This window comes from Astatotilapia calliptera, chromosome 14, assembly GCF_900246225.1.
Source record: "Astatotilapia calliptera chromosome 14, fAstCal1.2, whole genome shotgun sequence".
NCBI lineage: Eukaryota > Metazoa > Chordata > Actinopteri > Cichliformes > Cichlidae > Astatotilapia > Astatotilapia calliptera.
In genome coordinates this window covers 9610822-9628933 of record NC_039315.1, presented here as the reverse complement: position 1 = coordinate 9628933, position 18112 = coordinate 9610822, and the positions used below count along the sequence as shown (strand labels likewise).

The 18112-nt window shown below is 44.8% G+C and overlaps 1 protein-coding gene across 1 annotated transcript; it reads right to left on the bottom strand.

Annotated features, from left to right (window-relative positions):
- Window positions 1-3633: 3633 nt before the first annotated feature.
- Window positions 3634-7885, bottom strand: LOC113036563 (olfactory receptor 508-like). Its single transcript, XM_026192979.1, has 2 exons — window positions 7554-7885; window positions 3634-4246 (listed from the first exon to the last, which is right to left on the bottom strand). Exons 1-2 carry the CDS (start codon window positions 7883-7885, stop codon window positions 3634-3636), a joined length of 945 nt encoding a protein of 314 aa, XP_026048764.1.
- Between the last annotated feature and the right edge of the window lie 10227 nt (window positions 7886-18112).

Below are 18112 nucleotides of genomic sequence, written 5' to 3'. Positions count from 1 at the left end.
ATTCAACAAAATCTTAAATTGCGGTTGTTAAGGCAGAAAAGACAGAAACAACTTGTCTCAAAGGAAAAATGTGGTAAAATATGTTTCAGAAAAAAGAAAAAGAAAAAAAATGTAATATGTAAGCTTTGGAGTTACAAAAAAATAAGGAACTTTTTCAAGGAAAGAAAGAGGTTAAATATCTAAATATATAAATATAAGTCTTTACCAGCCATATAAAATTGTTATGAAGAAATAACTGTGGCACACCCAAACAGCTGTGGGTTAACCAGGCAAAGTGTAGATTTTGGTATTTAAAGGCCCACAAGTTTTCAGTTGGCAGCTCATTCATCCACTCATACTAGACATAGGGCTTGGCAATTTTTGTATTTACATATCACCAGAGATTTCAGATATTTGATGTCATCCCCTCCAATGGAGGGATGAGGATGGACTGGGAGTCTGTACCAAGGGCTGTCCTGCTCTTATCAGCAACATTTTATCTGATTATTGAAGAATCAGTGAAACATTTAAGTCCAACAGCCAGGCTCTAGATTGTGCAACATCAAATTACGTAAAATCACGATTAAGAATATCAGCAAATGTTACTCTCTTACTCTCAAAAAGCAGCACTTCAACTAACAGATTGCTAAACCGATTAATCAGTTTATGTGCCTCAAGGTTGAACAGACAGCACTACTTGTGAGACTGGCTGGCTGTCATTCTGAAGGCTTTCTGCATAAATGGTAAAGGGTTCAAATAGACTGACAAGGGTCTCAAACTTGGCCCATTCACTTGTGACAACTGTGTCTATGCCCAGATCCTCAAGTAGTTGGAGCTGTTTAACTCTGGGTCCCCAGCAGTTGTTTTAACATGTCAGAAATACTTTGAAAAGTTTCAGTGAAACATACAATCTCAGATTAGAGGAAGACAAAACAAAAGACACACTGTTGCAGAGAGCTAGATATTAATAACAACTCGTGATTAAATGTGTAGTGGTATATAAACACATGGTCAGCGAAAAAGGTGAGTTAAGAAAAAACACTCATCATGGGAAGCCCCCAGGGGGTGGTTCCACAGAAGAGGGGTTTGAAAGCTGAAGGGTCTCCCTCCTATTCTACTTTTAAATATCATATTTTAATCTGTTTTAAAGGTGGTATAAAAGCTGGAATACTTAATGGTATCAGGGATGGTATTCAGTTGAATTGAAGATTTCACAGAGAATGCTGACTGCCAAAGCAGAGTGACAAAAAGGTACAATACAGTTGTTAGTTGAAGATATTCTTGTAGATTTTATAGATTATTCCGGGTGAAAATAACTAAAATAAACAGGAGAGGAGGCAACATTTCAAAATAAATGTTAAACACCAAACACACTGGAAAGTATTTTTTTAAAAATCCTTTAAATGGTGCCTCTCCCGAATCTTACAGTGGTGATATAGAACTGAAGACTTTTCAGGGCATTTTTAGGACAGCCCAATGACAAATATAGAATAAACAGTTAAGAAATGATTCACATGTAACACATAATGCCTTGGTATGAATGAGGGAAAATCAGTGCCCAGAAATACAAAAAGAAAGAAAATGTAAAAGAATGTTATATAGTTGGTTGGACAAATATAAATCTATTCACCCAATTAACCACAATGTGTCACATATACAGTGGTTTGCAAAAGTATTCGGCCCCCTTGAACTTTCCCACATTTTGTCACATTACAGCCACAAACATGAATCAATTTTATTGGAATTCCACGTGAAAGACCAATACTGGTTTTCCAAAATACTCTGGAAAACCTCCTGTGTTGTACCAGTGCCAAAGACTTCACGCCCCAAGGACCTCAACTGCTAGTGGCCAGTGATTCTGACATCCCACCTGATGAAGACCCTGGAGCGGCTGGCCCTAGCTCAGCTTCGGCGACTGGTGAGCTCATCACTGGACTCACTTCAGTTTGCCTACCAACCTGGCATTGGAGCGGATGATGCCGTCATCCACCTCTTACATCGTTCCCTCTCTCACCTGGAGACCGCTGGGAGCACTGTGAGAATGATGTTCTTTGATTTCTCCAGTGCCTTCAACACCATTCTTCCCACGGTCCTGAAGGACAAGCTGGAGAACTCAGGAGTGGATTCTGGACATGGATTCTGGACTACCTCACTGGATTCTGGACTACCTCACTGACCGACCACAGTATGTGAGAACTCAGGGCTGTGTGTCGGACAAGGTCGTCTGCAGCACGGGGGCCCACAGGGAACGGTTCTGGCTCCGTTCCTCTTCACCATCTACACTGCAGACTTCTCCCACAACTCCACCCAGTGCTTCCTGCAGAAGTTCTCTGATGACTCCGCAATAGTCGGCCTCATCACTGATGGGGATGACAAGGAGTACAGAGAACTGACCCAAGACTTTGTGGACTGGTGCCAGCTGAACTACCTTCAGATCAACACTAGTAAAACCAAGGAGCTGGTGGTAGACTTCCGCAGGCACAAACATCCTCCACTGCAACCACTGAACATCCAAGGTATGGACATCGAGGCTGTGGACAACTACAGGTACCTTGGTGTTCATCTGAACAATAAACTGGACTGGACTCATAATTCAGAAGCCCTCTACAGGAAAGAGCAGAGCAGGATGTACCTGCTGCGGAGACTCGGATCATTTGGAGTAGAGGGCCCACTCCTGAAGACCTTCTATGACTCTGTGGTGGCCTCAGCCATCTTTTATGGTGTGGTCTGCTGGGGTGGCCACATCTCTGCTGGGGACAGGAAGAGACTGAACAGGCTGATCCGAAGGGCCAGCTCTGTTCTAGGATGCCCTCTGGACCCAGTGGAGGTGGTGAGTGACAGGAGAATGGCGGCTAAGGTGTCATCCCTATTGGACAACATCTCCCACCTCATGCAGGAGACTCTGACAGCACTGAGCAGCTCCTTCAGTGGCAGGCTGCGGCACCCACGATGTGGAAAGAAAGTAGAAAGAAAGTAGAAAATTAATATAGCCACTACAGTAACCATCAGTAACCATCAAAACAATGATTTACAAGGTGGGTTGGAGTTATACTCAAATAAACTCGACAAGAGAATACAATTAAGAATTGATAAATATTTTTTAATGTCATTTTGCACAAAAAAAAAACCATGCCTACACTCCACAAAACTCTAGCTAGTTTAATTGTAAAAAAAAAAAAAAATTCTTAATCTCATTTGTCTTAAGACAGTCAAGGAATGGATCAATTTAAACCCCAATAAAAACAAATAAATAATAACCTATCAATTAGTCATTTGAATATTTCTTGAAAGAGAATGAAAGATGTGCTGTTTTCAGATATCAAATGCTTGTGTTCATTTAACATGTAGTTAAACAAAACTTAAGAGCTGTTCCACAAAGCAATATTTTCTGAGGTTGAAAGCAATTATTCATAATGATTAGCTTCTGTTGATTAAGGAAAAAAAAAGTATGATTTAGAACACACACATACAAAACAGCCATTTTTAGAGTTGTTAGGATGCTAGTATAAACTCACAATAAAAAACAAATAAAATCAGATGTGATGAAGTGGAAGATGTTTTACAACCATTTACATATATAATATTCACAAAACTTCAGTGGGGAAAAAGACAAAACATGTATAGTAATTATTATAATAGAAAAGCACACTCAGCTCACAAGAGTCTAAGAATCTTTTTGAATATCTTAACCATCTTATTTTTAATTTCTGTTGTTCTAAGACAATACACAAAAGGATTTACAAGAGATGGACCGAGAATGTTTCCTATCAATAGACCCTGACGTTCGTCAAGAGATAATACCACACCAACTCTAGTCAAGATGACAATAATGAATATAGGAGAGTAAAAGCATGTTACACAAATTGCATGACTCACAACAGTGCTGCCCATTTTCTTTTTGTCATTATTTGAAGATAATTTCACACAAAATAAGATTCCACAGTATGAAATACAAATGAAAGTGAAAGTGAAAAATAAAATAAAAAATGACCAAATGGCACTTTGGTTGAAATACTCATCAACATTGACACAAGTGGTTCGCATTATGGCAGCATAATCACAGAAAGTGTACTTAAGCTTCAAGGTGCAATGAGGGAGAGGGATAACTGTTGCAGGAAACAAGACAACAGTACCACATCCAATAATCCATAAGATATATGTAAGAACAACAGTACGTGTATTTGTCAAATAACTGTGGTAATGAAAAGGAAAAATTATAGCAATTAATCGATCGAATGCCATAATTGCTAGAGCAAACCGTTCCATCACCATTGCTATGGAACACCAGGACTGCCATAATGAATTAATTAAATACACCATTAAATAATTAATTAAATGTGGCAGTAATTAATTAAAATTGGAATTAATTAATTAAATAAATAGTTATGACACATGTAATTAATTAATTATTGACACATTTAATTAATTATTTATGTATTTCACATTTTAATTAATTATTGAGACATGTAATTAATTAATTATTGACACATTTAATTAATTATTTATGTATTTCACATTTTAATTAATTATTGACACATTTAATTAATTATTGACACATTTAATTAATTATTTAATGATATATTTATTTATTTCATTTTGGCAGTCCTGACGCCTGGCTCTCGTCATGAAATAATTTTATCTGTCAGCCTCACCCATCAAACTCAGGGGGCGGGGTTAACGCTGCCCATGCAGCTTCTCTAACATTTGATTGGTTGCCGTGCAAAGTAAGTCAAAACAGGTCAATCCTAGAAAATCGATTGCTTGTGTAGACTTGGGGCAGCCAGTTATCCCAGAATGCAGATCAAATCACAAGCAGCAATGGTGGTGGTGTAGTTTTAAAATACCCCGTTTTTCTGTCACCAGCTACACTTTTAACAGTGTTTTAGCCGCGAATGTCGCGACGTATGTCTGGTCAGGTTGTCAACATAGAACATGTTTGCAAAAGTGCTCAGATGTTTTCAGAGATTTCACTAGCTCTGCTAACAGTTAGCATGCAGAGTGCACCGAGGGGGTTACGTTAACCGGTTTGTTTACATATTCCACTCTCCGTGTTCCACATGTTGCATTCGCAGATTCTCATTTTCACCGAACGATCGTCTCTTTCCGCCTGGTCTTGTGTCTCTGTGCTTCTGTAACATAAAGAACGAGCTGACATTTTTCTCACGAAACCAGCGATCAGCTCAACAGACCCTCAGTTTACCTGCATGCATCCTCCTCCTCATCTGTCAGCTGTTTAACACCTGCTGCTAATTCAAGAAACACGCCTAGTTACCTGGTGATAGTCACAGTTTAACTGGGCAGCCGGTGCTCGATATAACGCAATGTCAGCGCATTTTTCTGCACAAGATAAGTAAATATAGTGTTTTCCCCGAGCGCAGAGCTGCTGGAGCTCGTTTCCTTACAGAGCACTTTATAGGCGAACAGCTTTATCAGCGGCTGATGTCCAATCACCGGCACACAGCTTTCAAACCTCAGCTGAGTTTTAGCTCTCAGTGGTTAAACGCTGGACTTCATTCACTCAGGTTCTGTCTGTCGGGTCACGTTTACTTCGCTGTTTTATTTACAACTGAGCAAATCGGTTTGGCTGAGGTTAAAGTTACGTTTCATAACTGCATAGTTTCACAGACGTTTAATGGTTCACTGGCACATGTGTTAGACTGAACTATCATCTAAATATCATCTGTTTTTTAATAGTTATTCAACTGTATTCTAAGCACCAGCTGTCTGTTAGAATGTGATTTTTTTTCTCTCTCTGTTGGCAGAGGTATAAAAATGCGCAGGAAAATCTGACATGCATGGCGAACTTCACCGACGATATTTAGGGAGGAATAAACACACATCAAACATAAATGAACCATTTGTCTGTCTCCATAATTGAGAGAATTTTCTCTTCTTATGTCAACACTCTCTCTCTTTTTTTTTTCTTTTTTTTGCTTTTTTGGTCATGTTATGTTTACCTGTCAAAGGCTTGTTACAAACTATGAAACACATTGTGCAGACTTCTGGATGTTAGAAGAAAACTAATACTGCTCATGAATGAGACTAAAGGCAGGAAGGTGTCCTTTAAAACTAAACATGTTAATAGGACCTCCCTGTTTATATCATAGTTTATGATATAGCACGTGTATTTCAGTAATAGCCTGCTGAGGCCACTATACGTGCTGGCCTCATATCAAATGTGAAGGCAGACTGAGTCTATGTTTGACGTTTTTTATATCTAATCTTCCTTTTCAAACATTTAAACAGCAGCGAGTCTGCTGCAGCTGAGGGAATACAAATTCAAATTGTCGGAACAGGTTTGCTCGTTTCTTGGATTCATTTGGTGATTTATTAAATGTATAACTGTTATTCTAATCTGCTGCTGAGTCTCTTACACTTTTCTTTATGCTGTATATTTTCACGTCTCTGGAATAGTTGGAAGTTAGATAGTCAGCTGGGAAACTTTGTGTTAACTCATGGAGCTGAGGATATCGTGGATATGCTGACCTCGCTGCGTGGTGTACAGAGCGAGGTCAGCATGATTAATATTCACAATAAAAATATTAGCCGAACATCATGAAGTCTGTATGTGTTTCATAGTGTCGAACAACCTTTGTACAGTTAAAGCCAGCAGTTACTACATGACGGAAACACCAACGTTATCTCTTTTATGTGTTTATACACAGGTCACGCTGATTACTGAACAAAAACCCAAAGATCAGATGTTAAACAGATTTATTTGCTCTCTCTCCTCCTTAAACATGTTTTTAATGTTAGTTATAATTCAGAATTGGCGACTGAAACACGTAGGACACATAAGAACATCAGGAAATAAAACATCGATAAATATAACCTCAGTAAAAGAAGTCAGCGGGGGTTACTACAGCTGTGTACCGGGGCCTGCGCTTTGTCGGTGGGATTGCTTGCGAGGCGAGCGGGTCTATCCCACGCTTTGCCGTGAGACTGGGCAGACATCTCCGAAATCATCGAAACACTTTTGCAAAGAGGCTGTATCTTGACAAACCGACCAGACACATGAAGATTAAACCACTACATTCTCGGCTAAAAAAATATTAAAACGGTATTTGGTAACACACAAACAGGGTTTTTCAAAGCTCAGTTCTGTTAGCTTCCACATGCCGGTTGTTGTGTGCTAGAAACAATGGCCACCAGGCCAAAGCAATGGTTTTGACTCGATCAGCGTTAGCCCCGCCCCCTGAGTTTGATGGGTGAGGCTGACAGATAAAATTATTTCATGATGAGAGCCAGGCGTCAGGACTGCCAAAATGAAATAAATAAATATATCATTAAATAATTAATTAAATGTGTCAATAATTAATGAAATGTGTCAATAATTAATTAAAATGTGAAATACATAAATAATTAATTAAATGTGTCAATAATTAATTAATTAAATGTGTCAATAATTAATTAAAATGTGAAATACATAAATAATTAATTAAATGTGTCAATAATTAATTAATTACATGTGTCATAACTATTTATTTAATTAATTAATTCCAATTTTAATTAATTATTGCCACATTTAATTAATTATTTAATGGTGTATTTAATTAATTCATTATGGCAGTCCTGGCGTTCCATACATTGCTAAGTGGAAAACACACATTTGAATTAAGCAGTCCACGTATATGGTTTTAACATCAGCAAGGAGAACCCCAATCATTGTTGGAGTGGCACTGGAAGTGTACATTATATCAACAACAGCAAGGTTGCAAACCAGAAGATACATTGGTTTATGTAATCTCTTGTCAAAAATAATGAAGAGGATGTTTACTGTATTGGCAAAAATAGCTAGTATATAGATTATCAGCATAACCACACCAACTGCTACAGGTCTTTTGACAGTGTCAAAACCACCTATAATAAAGTGTTTCACTGTGATTGAAGCATTCTGTAACAACATACTCAACAACTTTTTAAATTAGGAGATGTTTCAAAATTTAGTTAAAGAAGTAAAACAACAACAACACCTCAGCCTCAAGCAATAGCCTTTCAAATATATTTTAAATCTTTATCAGCTGGACACATTTGTTAAGAAAAAAGCACAACCCAAACCCAAACAGCTTAGGGTAAACACTTTAAGTATCAAAAGAATGTTACATTTTCATTGGTCTCATCCAATCACAGTTCATATAGGGGTTGGCATAGAAGTTTTTCATATGACATCATGTGGACTTCGGTCAAGAACTGTCCACCATCCTGGACATGATAAGCAGTAGCAATCACATCCAATCGCTCAAAAGTACTTTACATAGGAAATATCACTACTTTTCTCCCCTGTGTAAGCACAGCTGGGAGTGATCAGACCAGATCAAAAATAAAATAAAAATTGAAATTAAAAAAAGTTTAATCAAATTAGATTGTACAAAAGGTTACAGTTTTATTCCGTTCAGTTGTTAGTTCACCTGTAGTTTTTTAGAGTGGCCATTAGAGGTCACCCCACCGCTTTGTATGAGAGAGACTATGGGCAGGGAGAAACGTGGGCAAGGCACCTGAGCTTTTCTGCTCCAGATTACCAGCAGAGAAGTTGTCATTCTGTGAGAAGTGTGCGTTAATGAGCAACAGAACACACACACATACACATACACATGCCCACGCACCTAAGCCTGTATGCAATACCTGCTCCTCTGACAATCCCTGTTACCTTCAACTGTGTAAAGTCAATACAAAAGTCTGCACTATCCTCGGTGTCTTCATTGTCTCCCTTCTGAACATTCATCCGGGCCTTGAGCAGTGTTCTGGCCGACACTCCGGGGAGTGGTAGCGGCAAATCTGAACTAGCACCTTACAGTCCTCCCAGTCCAAGTTATCTACCCAACATTAATGGTCCTTCGAGCCGGAGGTAAGCTGCTTCTACCCTAACAAGATGGATGATATTCAGAATTTCTCAGTCCTTGGTGCACGCCCACGGCGTAATATACGTCGCCCCCTCCGCTATGAAGCTTATGAGACTGACTTCCCCGGGCTTGGTGCAGGTTACCAGGAGGAAAGTGAGACAGGAGGCGACACCCGTTCTTCCCACCATCCTCCGTCTGACCCCTCTGATGACCGCTCACACAGCCATGTCACACCATTGAGAGCAAAGTTAGAAGATATACAAGGTGAAAGGTTCCTGTTCCAGCAGTCCCATGACCAGATGAGAGCCGGGCTGGCTGATTTCCAGGCCCTTCATACTAGTTTGCTGCAGCTGCTGGACCGTGCAGAGAGTCTGCAGCTCAGTCCACCGCACAGAGCCCCTGTTGTTCATCTCCAGCCACCCCCTGCTGAAGAGGAAGAGGACTGGCCTCCACCACCACCTCCTGTTGAATTCAAGGAGGCGTCTGTCTCCAGCCAGGGTCCAGTTGAGGACCGCATCGATACAATGATGAAAGAGCTGCAGGATCTGAAGAGGGAGTCTATGGCTGCACAGAAGAGTCAGATCATCCCCCCACCTGAATCTAAGCCAGGGTTCACTTCTCCTCAGCCAAGGACCACCTACCCTCCAGCGCCGCCTCCGAGAGCACACCCCCCTCCATTGCAACCACTGCCAGTTCCACCTCCATCCTCATCTACTCCTTTCTGGCCCTCACAGATGTACAGACCCCCGGCTTAGCAGTGGCCCCAGATTTGACCTACAGGGGGCCTCGTCCGAGCATTCCCAAGCTCACACGCCGTAATCCTGGGGAATTTGCTCGTCTAAAGATGGCGCTAGAGAACTTATTGCCCCCGGAGAGTTCAGAGCTCTTCAGGTACCAAGTCTTGTTAGATCACCTACACCTGGAGGAAGCAAAGTTGATAGCGGACGCTTACCTCCATTCTGCCACGCCCTTCAGTGACACCATGAATACTCTTAACGACAGGCTTGGGCAGCCTCACCAGCTTGCCCTGAGGAGAACTGCTGCTGTCATGGACTCACCTGACATCCGCCGAGGGGATGCAGCCGCATTCGAGCGATTCTCTCTTCACATCCAGTCGCTCGTGGGCATGCTGAAGACTTTAGGCCCTGATGGGGAGGTCGAACTCCAGTGTGGCTCCCATGTGGCTCGACTTCTTAGTAAGCTTCCTTCAGAGCAAAGAGCTGATTTCCGTTGGTGCATGTACAACCATTCTGGTCAGGCTTACACCCTGGACGACCTGGCTACCTGGTTAAAGTACGAATCCTGGTGTCAGGACTATGACGGCTTGCCCACGCCAACGATCACCAGAGAGAAGCCTGATGTCAGACCAAGCAAGCGCTCTGTTGCAGTTCTTCACAGTGCAGAGAGCTCACCCAGGTCACTAGGTACCACTCCAAACAAAGCTAGGCAGCAGCCCTACTGTGCCTTTTGCGATAACCGTGCCCATCACCTGAGTCAGTGTCAGGAGGTCATCAAGCTGAGTCGCGAACAGCTCACAGACTGGATAAAGACCAACAAGAGGTGCTGGCATTGCGCTCGCTCCCATCAGGCAGCACAGTGTACCCTCAAGAAACCCTGCAGCCTGTGTCAGGGTCGTCATCTGCAGGTCCTTCACGACGTGAATTCTAAGCCCTTAAAGACACATGGCCCAGTGTCTACTCCCCCACGAGGTGAGAATGCTACGGGCGTCCTGTACCTCGATCGTCCTACAGAGAGCGGCCAAGTCCTGTTAAAGGTTGTCCCAGTCATCCTTCACCATAATGGCAAGACTTTGAGCACTCACATAGTTTTGGATGATGTGGAGTCCTTGCAGCGGAAGTAGAGACACCTCAGAGGCCTGCCTCTCCAGGCCTTCAAGAAGGTCAAACCTCTCATTCTCATTGGCAGTGACCACCCACAGCTCATCACTGCAACTGAAGCTGTCCATCTTGGTCCACCGGGTGGTCCCGCTGCTATGCGCACCAGGTTAGGGTGGACACTACAGGGTCCCTCCAGCCTTATCGGTTCCTCTTCGCTGCCACAACAGTGCCTCTTCACAACTGCTATTCCTCCCCAGGTGAGTGAGCTACTCAAACATGTAGAGAAGTTATGGTAGGTAGATGTCATCCCAGTGCCAGAAGGCAAGGTGGTTACCCGTTCAAGAGAGGATAACTATGCAGTTAGCCTGCTAGAGCAGAAGACAGTTCGTGTAGAACTCGAGGGCATCCAACGCTATGCCACCCCACTCCTTCGCCGCCAGAACATGCCACACCTTAAAGCTAGCCCTAACGCTGTTGTTCCCAGTTTGAGAAGCGTGGAGAGAAGGCTCCAGAAAGATCCAGAGCGAGCTAAGATCTACTGGGCGGAGATAGAGAAGTTGGTCCAGGCCGGTTCGGTGGTTAAGGGGTCCGCCTCTGAGGTTGTTCAAACAGATGAGTCATGGTACATCCCTCACCCCCTTGTTAGCCACAATGGCAAAGATTGCCTTGTGTTTAACTGTTCTTTCCAGTTCCAAGGCCAGGCCCTCAACGAACATCTTCTGCTGGGCCTACCCTGAGCGCATCAAGATTGTGTTACAGAACACACACACACACACACACACACACACACACACACACACACACACACACACACACACACACACACACACACACACACAGACACACACACACACACACACACACACACCTTCTACCTTCTACCAGATTGCAGAAGTTGGAACAGTTTGTTGCCAGGATGGGACGGGTCCTTCAGTATCTGCGCTGCTCTAGTCCGGCATCTCCTGGTGTAGGTGTCCTGAAGCGGGGGGAGAGCAATCCTGCAGCAGCGTTCTGCTGTATGGATCACTCTCTGGAGAGCTTTTTGGTCCTTCACACAGCTGTTCCTGAACCACGATGTCATGTTCTGTGTGAGGATGCTCTCCACAGCGCCTGTATAGAAAATCCTGAGGATCTTTGGAGAGACCCTGAACTTCCTCAGTTGTCGTAGGTGATACAGGCGCTGCCTAGCCTTTTTGGTCTGGACCTGAATGTGGGCAGCCCATGTCAGGTCTGAGGAGATGTGGACACCAAGATACTTGAAGGACTGCACCATCTCCACTGGAGCTCCATTGATGATAATGGGCTTGTAGTCTCTGTGCTGACCCCTTCTGAAGTCCACCACCAGCTCCTTGGTCTTGCTGACGTTCAGCTGGAGGTGGTTGTCCTGGCACCACAATGCCAGATTCTTCACTTCATCCATGTAGGCCGTCTCATCGTTGTTGGAGATGGCACCCAACACCACTGTGTCGTCAGCAAACTTCACAATGGTGTTGGAGCCATGGGTGGCCACACAGTCTGAAGTGTAGAGGGAGTAGAGCAGTGGCGAGAGGACACATCCCTGAGGTGCTCCTGTGTTGATGGTGATGCTGTTGGAGAAGCACCTGCCCACCCTCACCACCTGAGTTCTGCCAGTGAGGAAGTCCAACACCCATGCACACAGACGGCTGTTAAGTCCCAGATCCCTCAGCTTTGTGAACAGTCTGCAGGGCACTATTGTGTTAAACGCTGAACTGTAATCAACAAACAGCATTCGCACATAGTTACCCTGTTTCTTGTCCACGTGGCTGAGAGTGGTGTGTAGGACGTGGGCAATGGCATCCTCTGTGGATCTGTTGGATCTGTAGGCGAACTGCAGCGGATCTGTGGTGTCTGGGATGGCGGAGGAGATGATGTTCTTCAGCAGCCTCTCAAACACCTTCATTACTACCGAGGTCAGTGCAACTGGCCGGTAATCGTTCAGGGATGAGGGTTTGCTGTTCTTGGGCACAGGGATGATGGTGGATCTTTTGAAGCATGTGGGGACCACAGACTTCGCCAGGGACTCGTTGAAGATGTAAGTGAACACACCTGCTAGCTGGTCAGCACAGCAGCGCAGCAGACGGCCGGTGATGCCGTCTGGCCCCGCCGCTTTCCTTGTGTTCACTCTCCTCAGTGCCGCTTGGACGTCATGCTCCGCGATGCTGGTCACCGGTCTCTCGCTGATGACGTCACTGTCCTCGGTAGTCAGGCGGTAGATAGCATTAGCCGCCTGGCTAACCTCGAAACGGGCGTAGAACCAATTCAGCTCGTTGGTGAATGCAGAGTCGGCGTTGATCGGCGCAGTGTCCCTGGCTTTGTAATCCGTAATGGTGCGTAATCCGTGCCACATACTCCGTGTGTCGCCCTGGTGGAAGCGGGACTCCACACGTTCCCGGTACCTGCGTTTGGCATCTCTCACCGCGCGCCGCACGCCGTATGAGGCCGCTTTGTAGGCGCTCATATCGCCAGTGGCGAGACCCGCGTTGTAGGAGGCGGTCCTGGCGTTTACTGCAGTGCGGATCGATCTGTCCATCCACGGTTTCTGGTTTGGGAATGTGGTGACTCTCGCAGTGGGGATAATCTTCTCCGCTAGCATATTGACGAAGCATACTGCTACTTCCGTAAACTCGTTGATGTCGACTGCGCATGCTCTGAACATGTCCCAGTCTACGTCGTTGAGTGCGTCCTGTAGCGTAGCTTCTGATTGGGCAGTCCACCGTTTTACTTCCTTCGTGGTCACGTCTTCCCTCCGTATGCTTTGTTTATACTGGGGAATGAGGAAGATGGCGTTGTGGTCAGACTTCCCAAAAGCCGGGTGTGAGACAGCTTTGTAGCCCTGCTTGTATGGCGTGTAGCAGTGATCCAAAATCCGATCCCCTCTAGTTGGACACGAGACATGCTGGTAAAAGTTTGGCATGACTTTTCTGAGGTTCGCTTTGTTAAAGTCTCCTGCTACAATGAGGGCTGCGCCCGGGTCCTTGTTTTGAAGCGAGCTCAGCACATCATGTAATTCGGACAAAGCCATACCTGTGTCCGCTTGGGGTGGGATGTAGACCGCCGTGGTGATGACTGAGGTGAACTCACGGGGCAGATAGAAAGGGCGGCACTTAATGCTCAGGAACTCCAGATGTGGCGAGCAGCCGCTGGAGAGAGTAGAAATGCTCCTGGCATCACACCACTTTCTGTTTACCATGAAACACACTCCTCCACCTTTGGTTTTGTTCGACTCTGCCGTTCTGTCCGCGCGGAGCACAAAGAATGAATCCGACGGAGTTACGGCCTGGTCCGGCACGGTGGGGGACAGCCATGTCTCCGTGAAGCACAGAATGTTGCAGTCCCTCATGTCACGTTGGAAGGTGACCCTTGCTCTTAGGTCATCGAGCTTGTTCATCATGGATTGTACATTGGCCAGTAGGATACTGGGCAGTGGTGCGCGATGCGCCTGCTGTCTCAGTCTGTTCCTAATACCAGTGCGTTTTCCCCGGCGCTTCTTTGTTCTGCGCCTCGGATGAGCGGCCTGTCCTTTGTTGTTCTCCGCGCCGCGTAGAATCTCTGGCGGCCAGGAAGGGTCGGGTTTAAAAGTGTCCAAGATTAGATGTGCAACCTTGGCACCGATGTTTACAAGTGATCCGCTGTCGTATACTATAAGACTAGAGGATTTTGGGATGTAAACCAGAGCAAAAAATAAGTAAAAAACAAGAAAAGTGGATAGTCGGAGCGGCGCGGTCAGGAAGGCGTCTGGACGTGGCCGCGCCATCTTGGATCATAGATCATACATAGAATGTAGTTAATCTTAATCAAGTACAAAACTATTTGTTATTTTGTCGTTGCTTCAGCCGTGATGGATCTACTGTCAGTTTTAATAACTGCCATTAGTTAAGTTAATATTTTCAAAGGTGCAATTTCCTTGTGGTGATAGCTTCTGTGTTATAGCAACTCTAAAGAGCCAAAGTAAAAGTAAATTAAACTATCCAGCCATCCTCATCCTACCCTTGGGTGGATGGGAGCATGGTTCTGCAATCTGGCGCCGGTGAGGTCGGCTGCCGTCACGACTGCTCCGACCACTTTTTCTTTGTCTTTGTTTTTTAAGTTAGTTTTCAGCGTCTCTAAATAGGCAAAATCATCACCATTGGGTACATTATTTATGACAGTGACACTCTTGTTTCTATTGGAATACAATGTACTCACAATTCGAAGTTTTTAACTCCGGATCCGAGCTGGCCGAGTGAGATCTTGAGGGAGAAAAAAGGGAAGCGGCGGCGGCGGCCTAGAGGGAAGCGAGCCGGCGTTAGGAACAGGCTGAGAGCTCGTGCACACCGCACACCTCTGCCTAGCATCCTGCTCGCCAACGTCCAGTCACTGGAGAACAAGCTTGATGACCTCAGGGCCAGGATAAAGTTCCAGAGAGACATTCGGGACTGCAATCTCCTCTGCTTCACCGAGACATGGCTGAACCCAGCGGTGCCGGACCATGCCATCCAGACGGCCGAGTTCTTCTCGGTTCACCATATGGACAGGACACGGGACTCGGGGAAGTCAAGGGGAGGCGGCGTGTGTTTAATGGTGAACAACAACTGGTGCAACAGTGCGAACGTTGTTCCTCTCACACGCTCCTGAACACCAAATCTGGAACTACTGTCCATCATGTGTCGTCCTTTTTATCTACCTCGGGAATTTACATTGGTCATTGTAAGTGCCGTTTATATTCCACCACAAGCGGACACGGTCACCGCCTTATGCGAGCTGCATGAGGCACTCACACAGCACCAGACACAACACCGGGACGCTGCGCTTATTGTGACGGGAGACTTTAATAGTGCCAACCTCAAACGTGCAGCGCCGAACTTTTATCAACACATCACCTGCCCCACCAGAGGTGAAAGGACACTGGACCACTGCGACACTACGGTCAAGGATGGCTACTAGGCACAATCCCGCCCTCCTTTTGGCAAATACGATCACGCCGCCATCTTCCTCATGCCAAAATACAAACAAAGGCTAAAACAGGAAGTTCCGGTTCAGAGGAAGATCGCGCGCTGGACTGATCAATCGGTGGCCGCGTTAAAGGACGCACTCGATGACGCAGACTGGGGCATGTTCAGAAACAGCTCCGATGATGATGTCAACGTGTTTACGGAAGCGGTTGTGGGATTCATCGGGAAACTAGCGGATGATACCGTGGAGACAAAGACTATCACAACGTTTCCCAACCAGAAGCCGTGGGTGGATAAAACCATCCGCGACGCTCTGAGATCCCGCACCGCTGCCTACAACATGGGACTCACGACGGGGGACATGGACCCGTACAAAGCCGCGTCATATAACGTGCGGAGGGCGGTGAAAGAGGCGAAGCAGCGCTACGGGAGGAAACTAGAGTCACAACTCCAACTGAGTGACTCTAGGAGCCTATGGCGGGGACTAAGGACAATAACGGACTATAAAGCACCAACGACCGGTATGACGAACGCGGCCGTGACTCTGGCAGACGAGCTGAACACTTTCTATGCTCGCTTCGAGGCTGCAGCTAAGGACTCCAACAATGCTAGTGCTAGCGGCGCTAACGGCTGCAGACAGGAAGATACTGCCAGCACCGGAAACGTGCTCGTCATCTCCGAGCATGAAGTTAGGAGAGCCTTCAAGAGAGTGAACACCAGGAAAGCAGCAGGACCAGACGGCATCCCAGGTCGTATCCTCAGAGACTGCGCATACCAGCTAGCTCCTGTGTTCACTGAGATATTCAACATCTCTTTATCTCAGTCGGTGATCTCCACATGCTTCAAAGAGTCCATCATTGTTCCTGTCCCGAAGAAACCCCACCCTGCTTCTCTCAATGACTATCGCCCTGTAGCACTCACCTCAGTAGTGATGAAGTGCTTTGAACGCCTGGTCAGAGACTTCATCATTTCTTCACTACCAGACACACTGGACCCACTACAGTTTGCTTACCATCCAAATCGTTCCACAGACGATGCCATCTCTCATCTCCTCCACACATCACTCACTCACTTGGACACTAGAAGGGGGAATTATGTTAAAATGCTCTTCATAGACTACAGCTCTGCATTTAATACCATAATTCCCTCCACACTCACCACCAAGCTGGAGCATCTGGGACTCAGCTCATCTATGTGTCAGTGGATCTCCAACTTCCTAACTGGCAGACCACAGGCAGTAAGGATGGGCGGACATGTCTCAGTCTCCACCACTCTCAGCACTGGAGCCCCCCAGGGGTGTGTTCTGAGCCCCCTGCTGTACTCCCTGTACACATATGACTGCGTGGCCACTACCAGCTCCACCACCATCCGCTCTGAGCTCCCTGACCTGCACTCAATCTACAGCAGGCGGTGCTGGACCAAGGCCAGGAAGATCGTGAAGGACCTCAGCCATCCCAACAACGGACTGTTCTCTCTGCTGAGGTCAGGAAAGCGATTCCGCTCCCTGAAGACCAACACAGAGAGACTTAGGAGGAACTTCTTCCCGCAGGCGATACGGTCTCTCAATCACACCACCACACAGTACTGACTCACACATATAGTTCTTAAACACACACTGGACATTCTGGGCATTGTTATCACTTAAATCACTTTAAGCATATTTACACTGCACAAGACATAATGTGGATTGCACAACACTGGTCACTATATTCTTCATTTCCAGTTAATACTTGTACAGCTGCTGTTATTGTGTGTGTGTGTGTGTGTGTGTGTGTGTGTGTGTGTGTGTGTGTGTGTGTGTGTGTGTATATATATATATATTTATTTAATTATTTATATTTCTTCATACATTCTTATATAGTTCTATACTGTGTATTGTGTATTTTGTTGTTATTTTACAGTTATTTTATTTTCAACTTTAATTTATATACTTTATCATATTCTTTCCCAGTTAAATTTACCCTTCATTCTAATTTGTGTTGTACAGTTATTTCATTTTTAACCTTAATTTTTTATATTTTATTCCTTCCTAGTTAAATTTACACTTTAATTTTTCATATTTATTTCCTATCTTATTCATAGCCCTTTCCTTTTTTTTTCCTTCTTCTTCTTTAGGTCACGAGCAGTTGTCTAAGCATTTCACTGCATATCGTACGACTGTGTACGTGACAAATAAAAAATTTGAATTTGAATTTGAATCTCTGCGGATATGTAAATAGAAAATTGTCTATGCCACAATGCAGTGTCACTGGATGACGGGAGTGCAGAGTGAGAATGTACGGTTCTTGTGAGGCTTAAAATGCGAAAGCACAGGTGCTTTGTGTTCAAAGCCAAACTGTCTGTTTAGCTGGGTTATTATTTTTTTGTTCTTAACCACTGTCTACTGCTACTAAAGCTTTGCAATATCTTTAACCACCTTTTGCTTTGAGAGGTGTCTTTTATTTTTGTCTTTTTACTTTATCAATTCCAATTTGAAACTTATTGTAATTTAATATTCTTTAAT

Bases quoted from the DNA above. Each gene is read 5' to 3' on its own strand.
- LOC113036563 (XM_026192979.1), bottom strand. From the start codon at position 7,885: ATGTTGTTACAGAATGCTTCAATCACAGTGAAACACTTTATTATAGGT. The intron at 4,247-7,553 runs AGGACTGCCATA...CATAGCAATGGT, and splicing joins TTAGCAATGTATGGAACGCC to GATGGAACGGTTTGCTCTAG.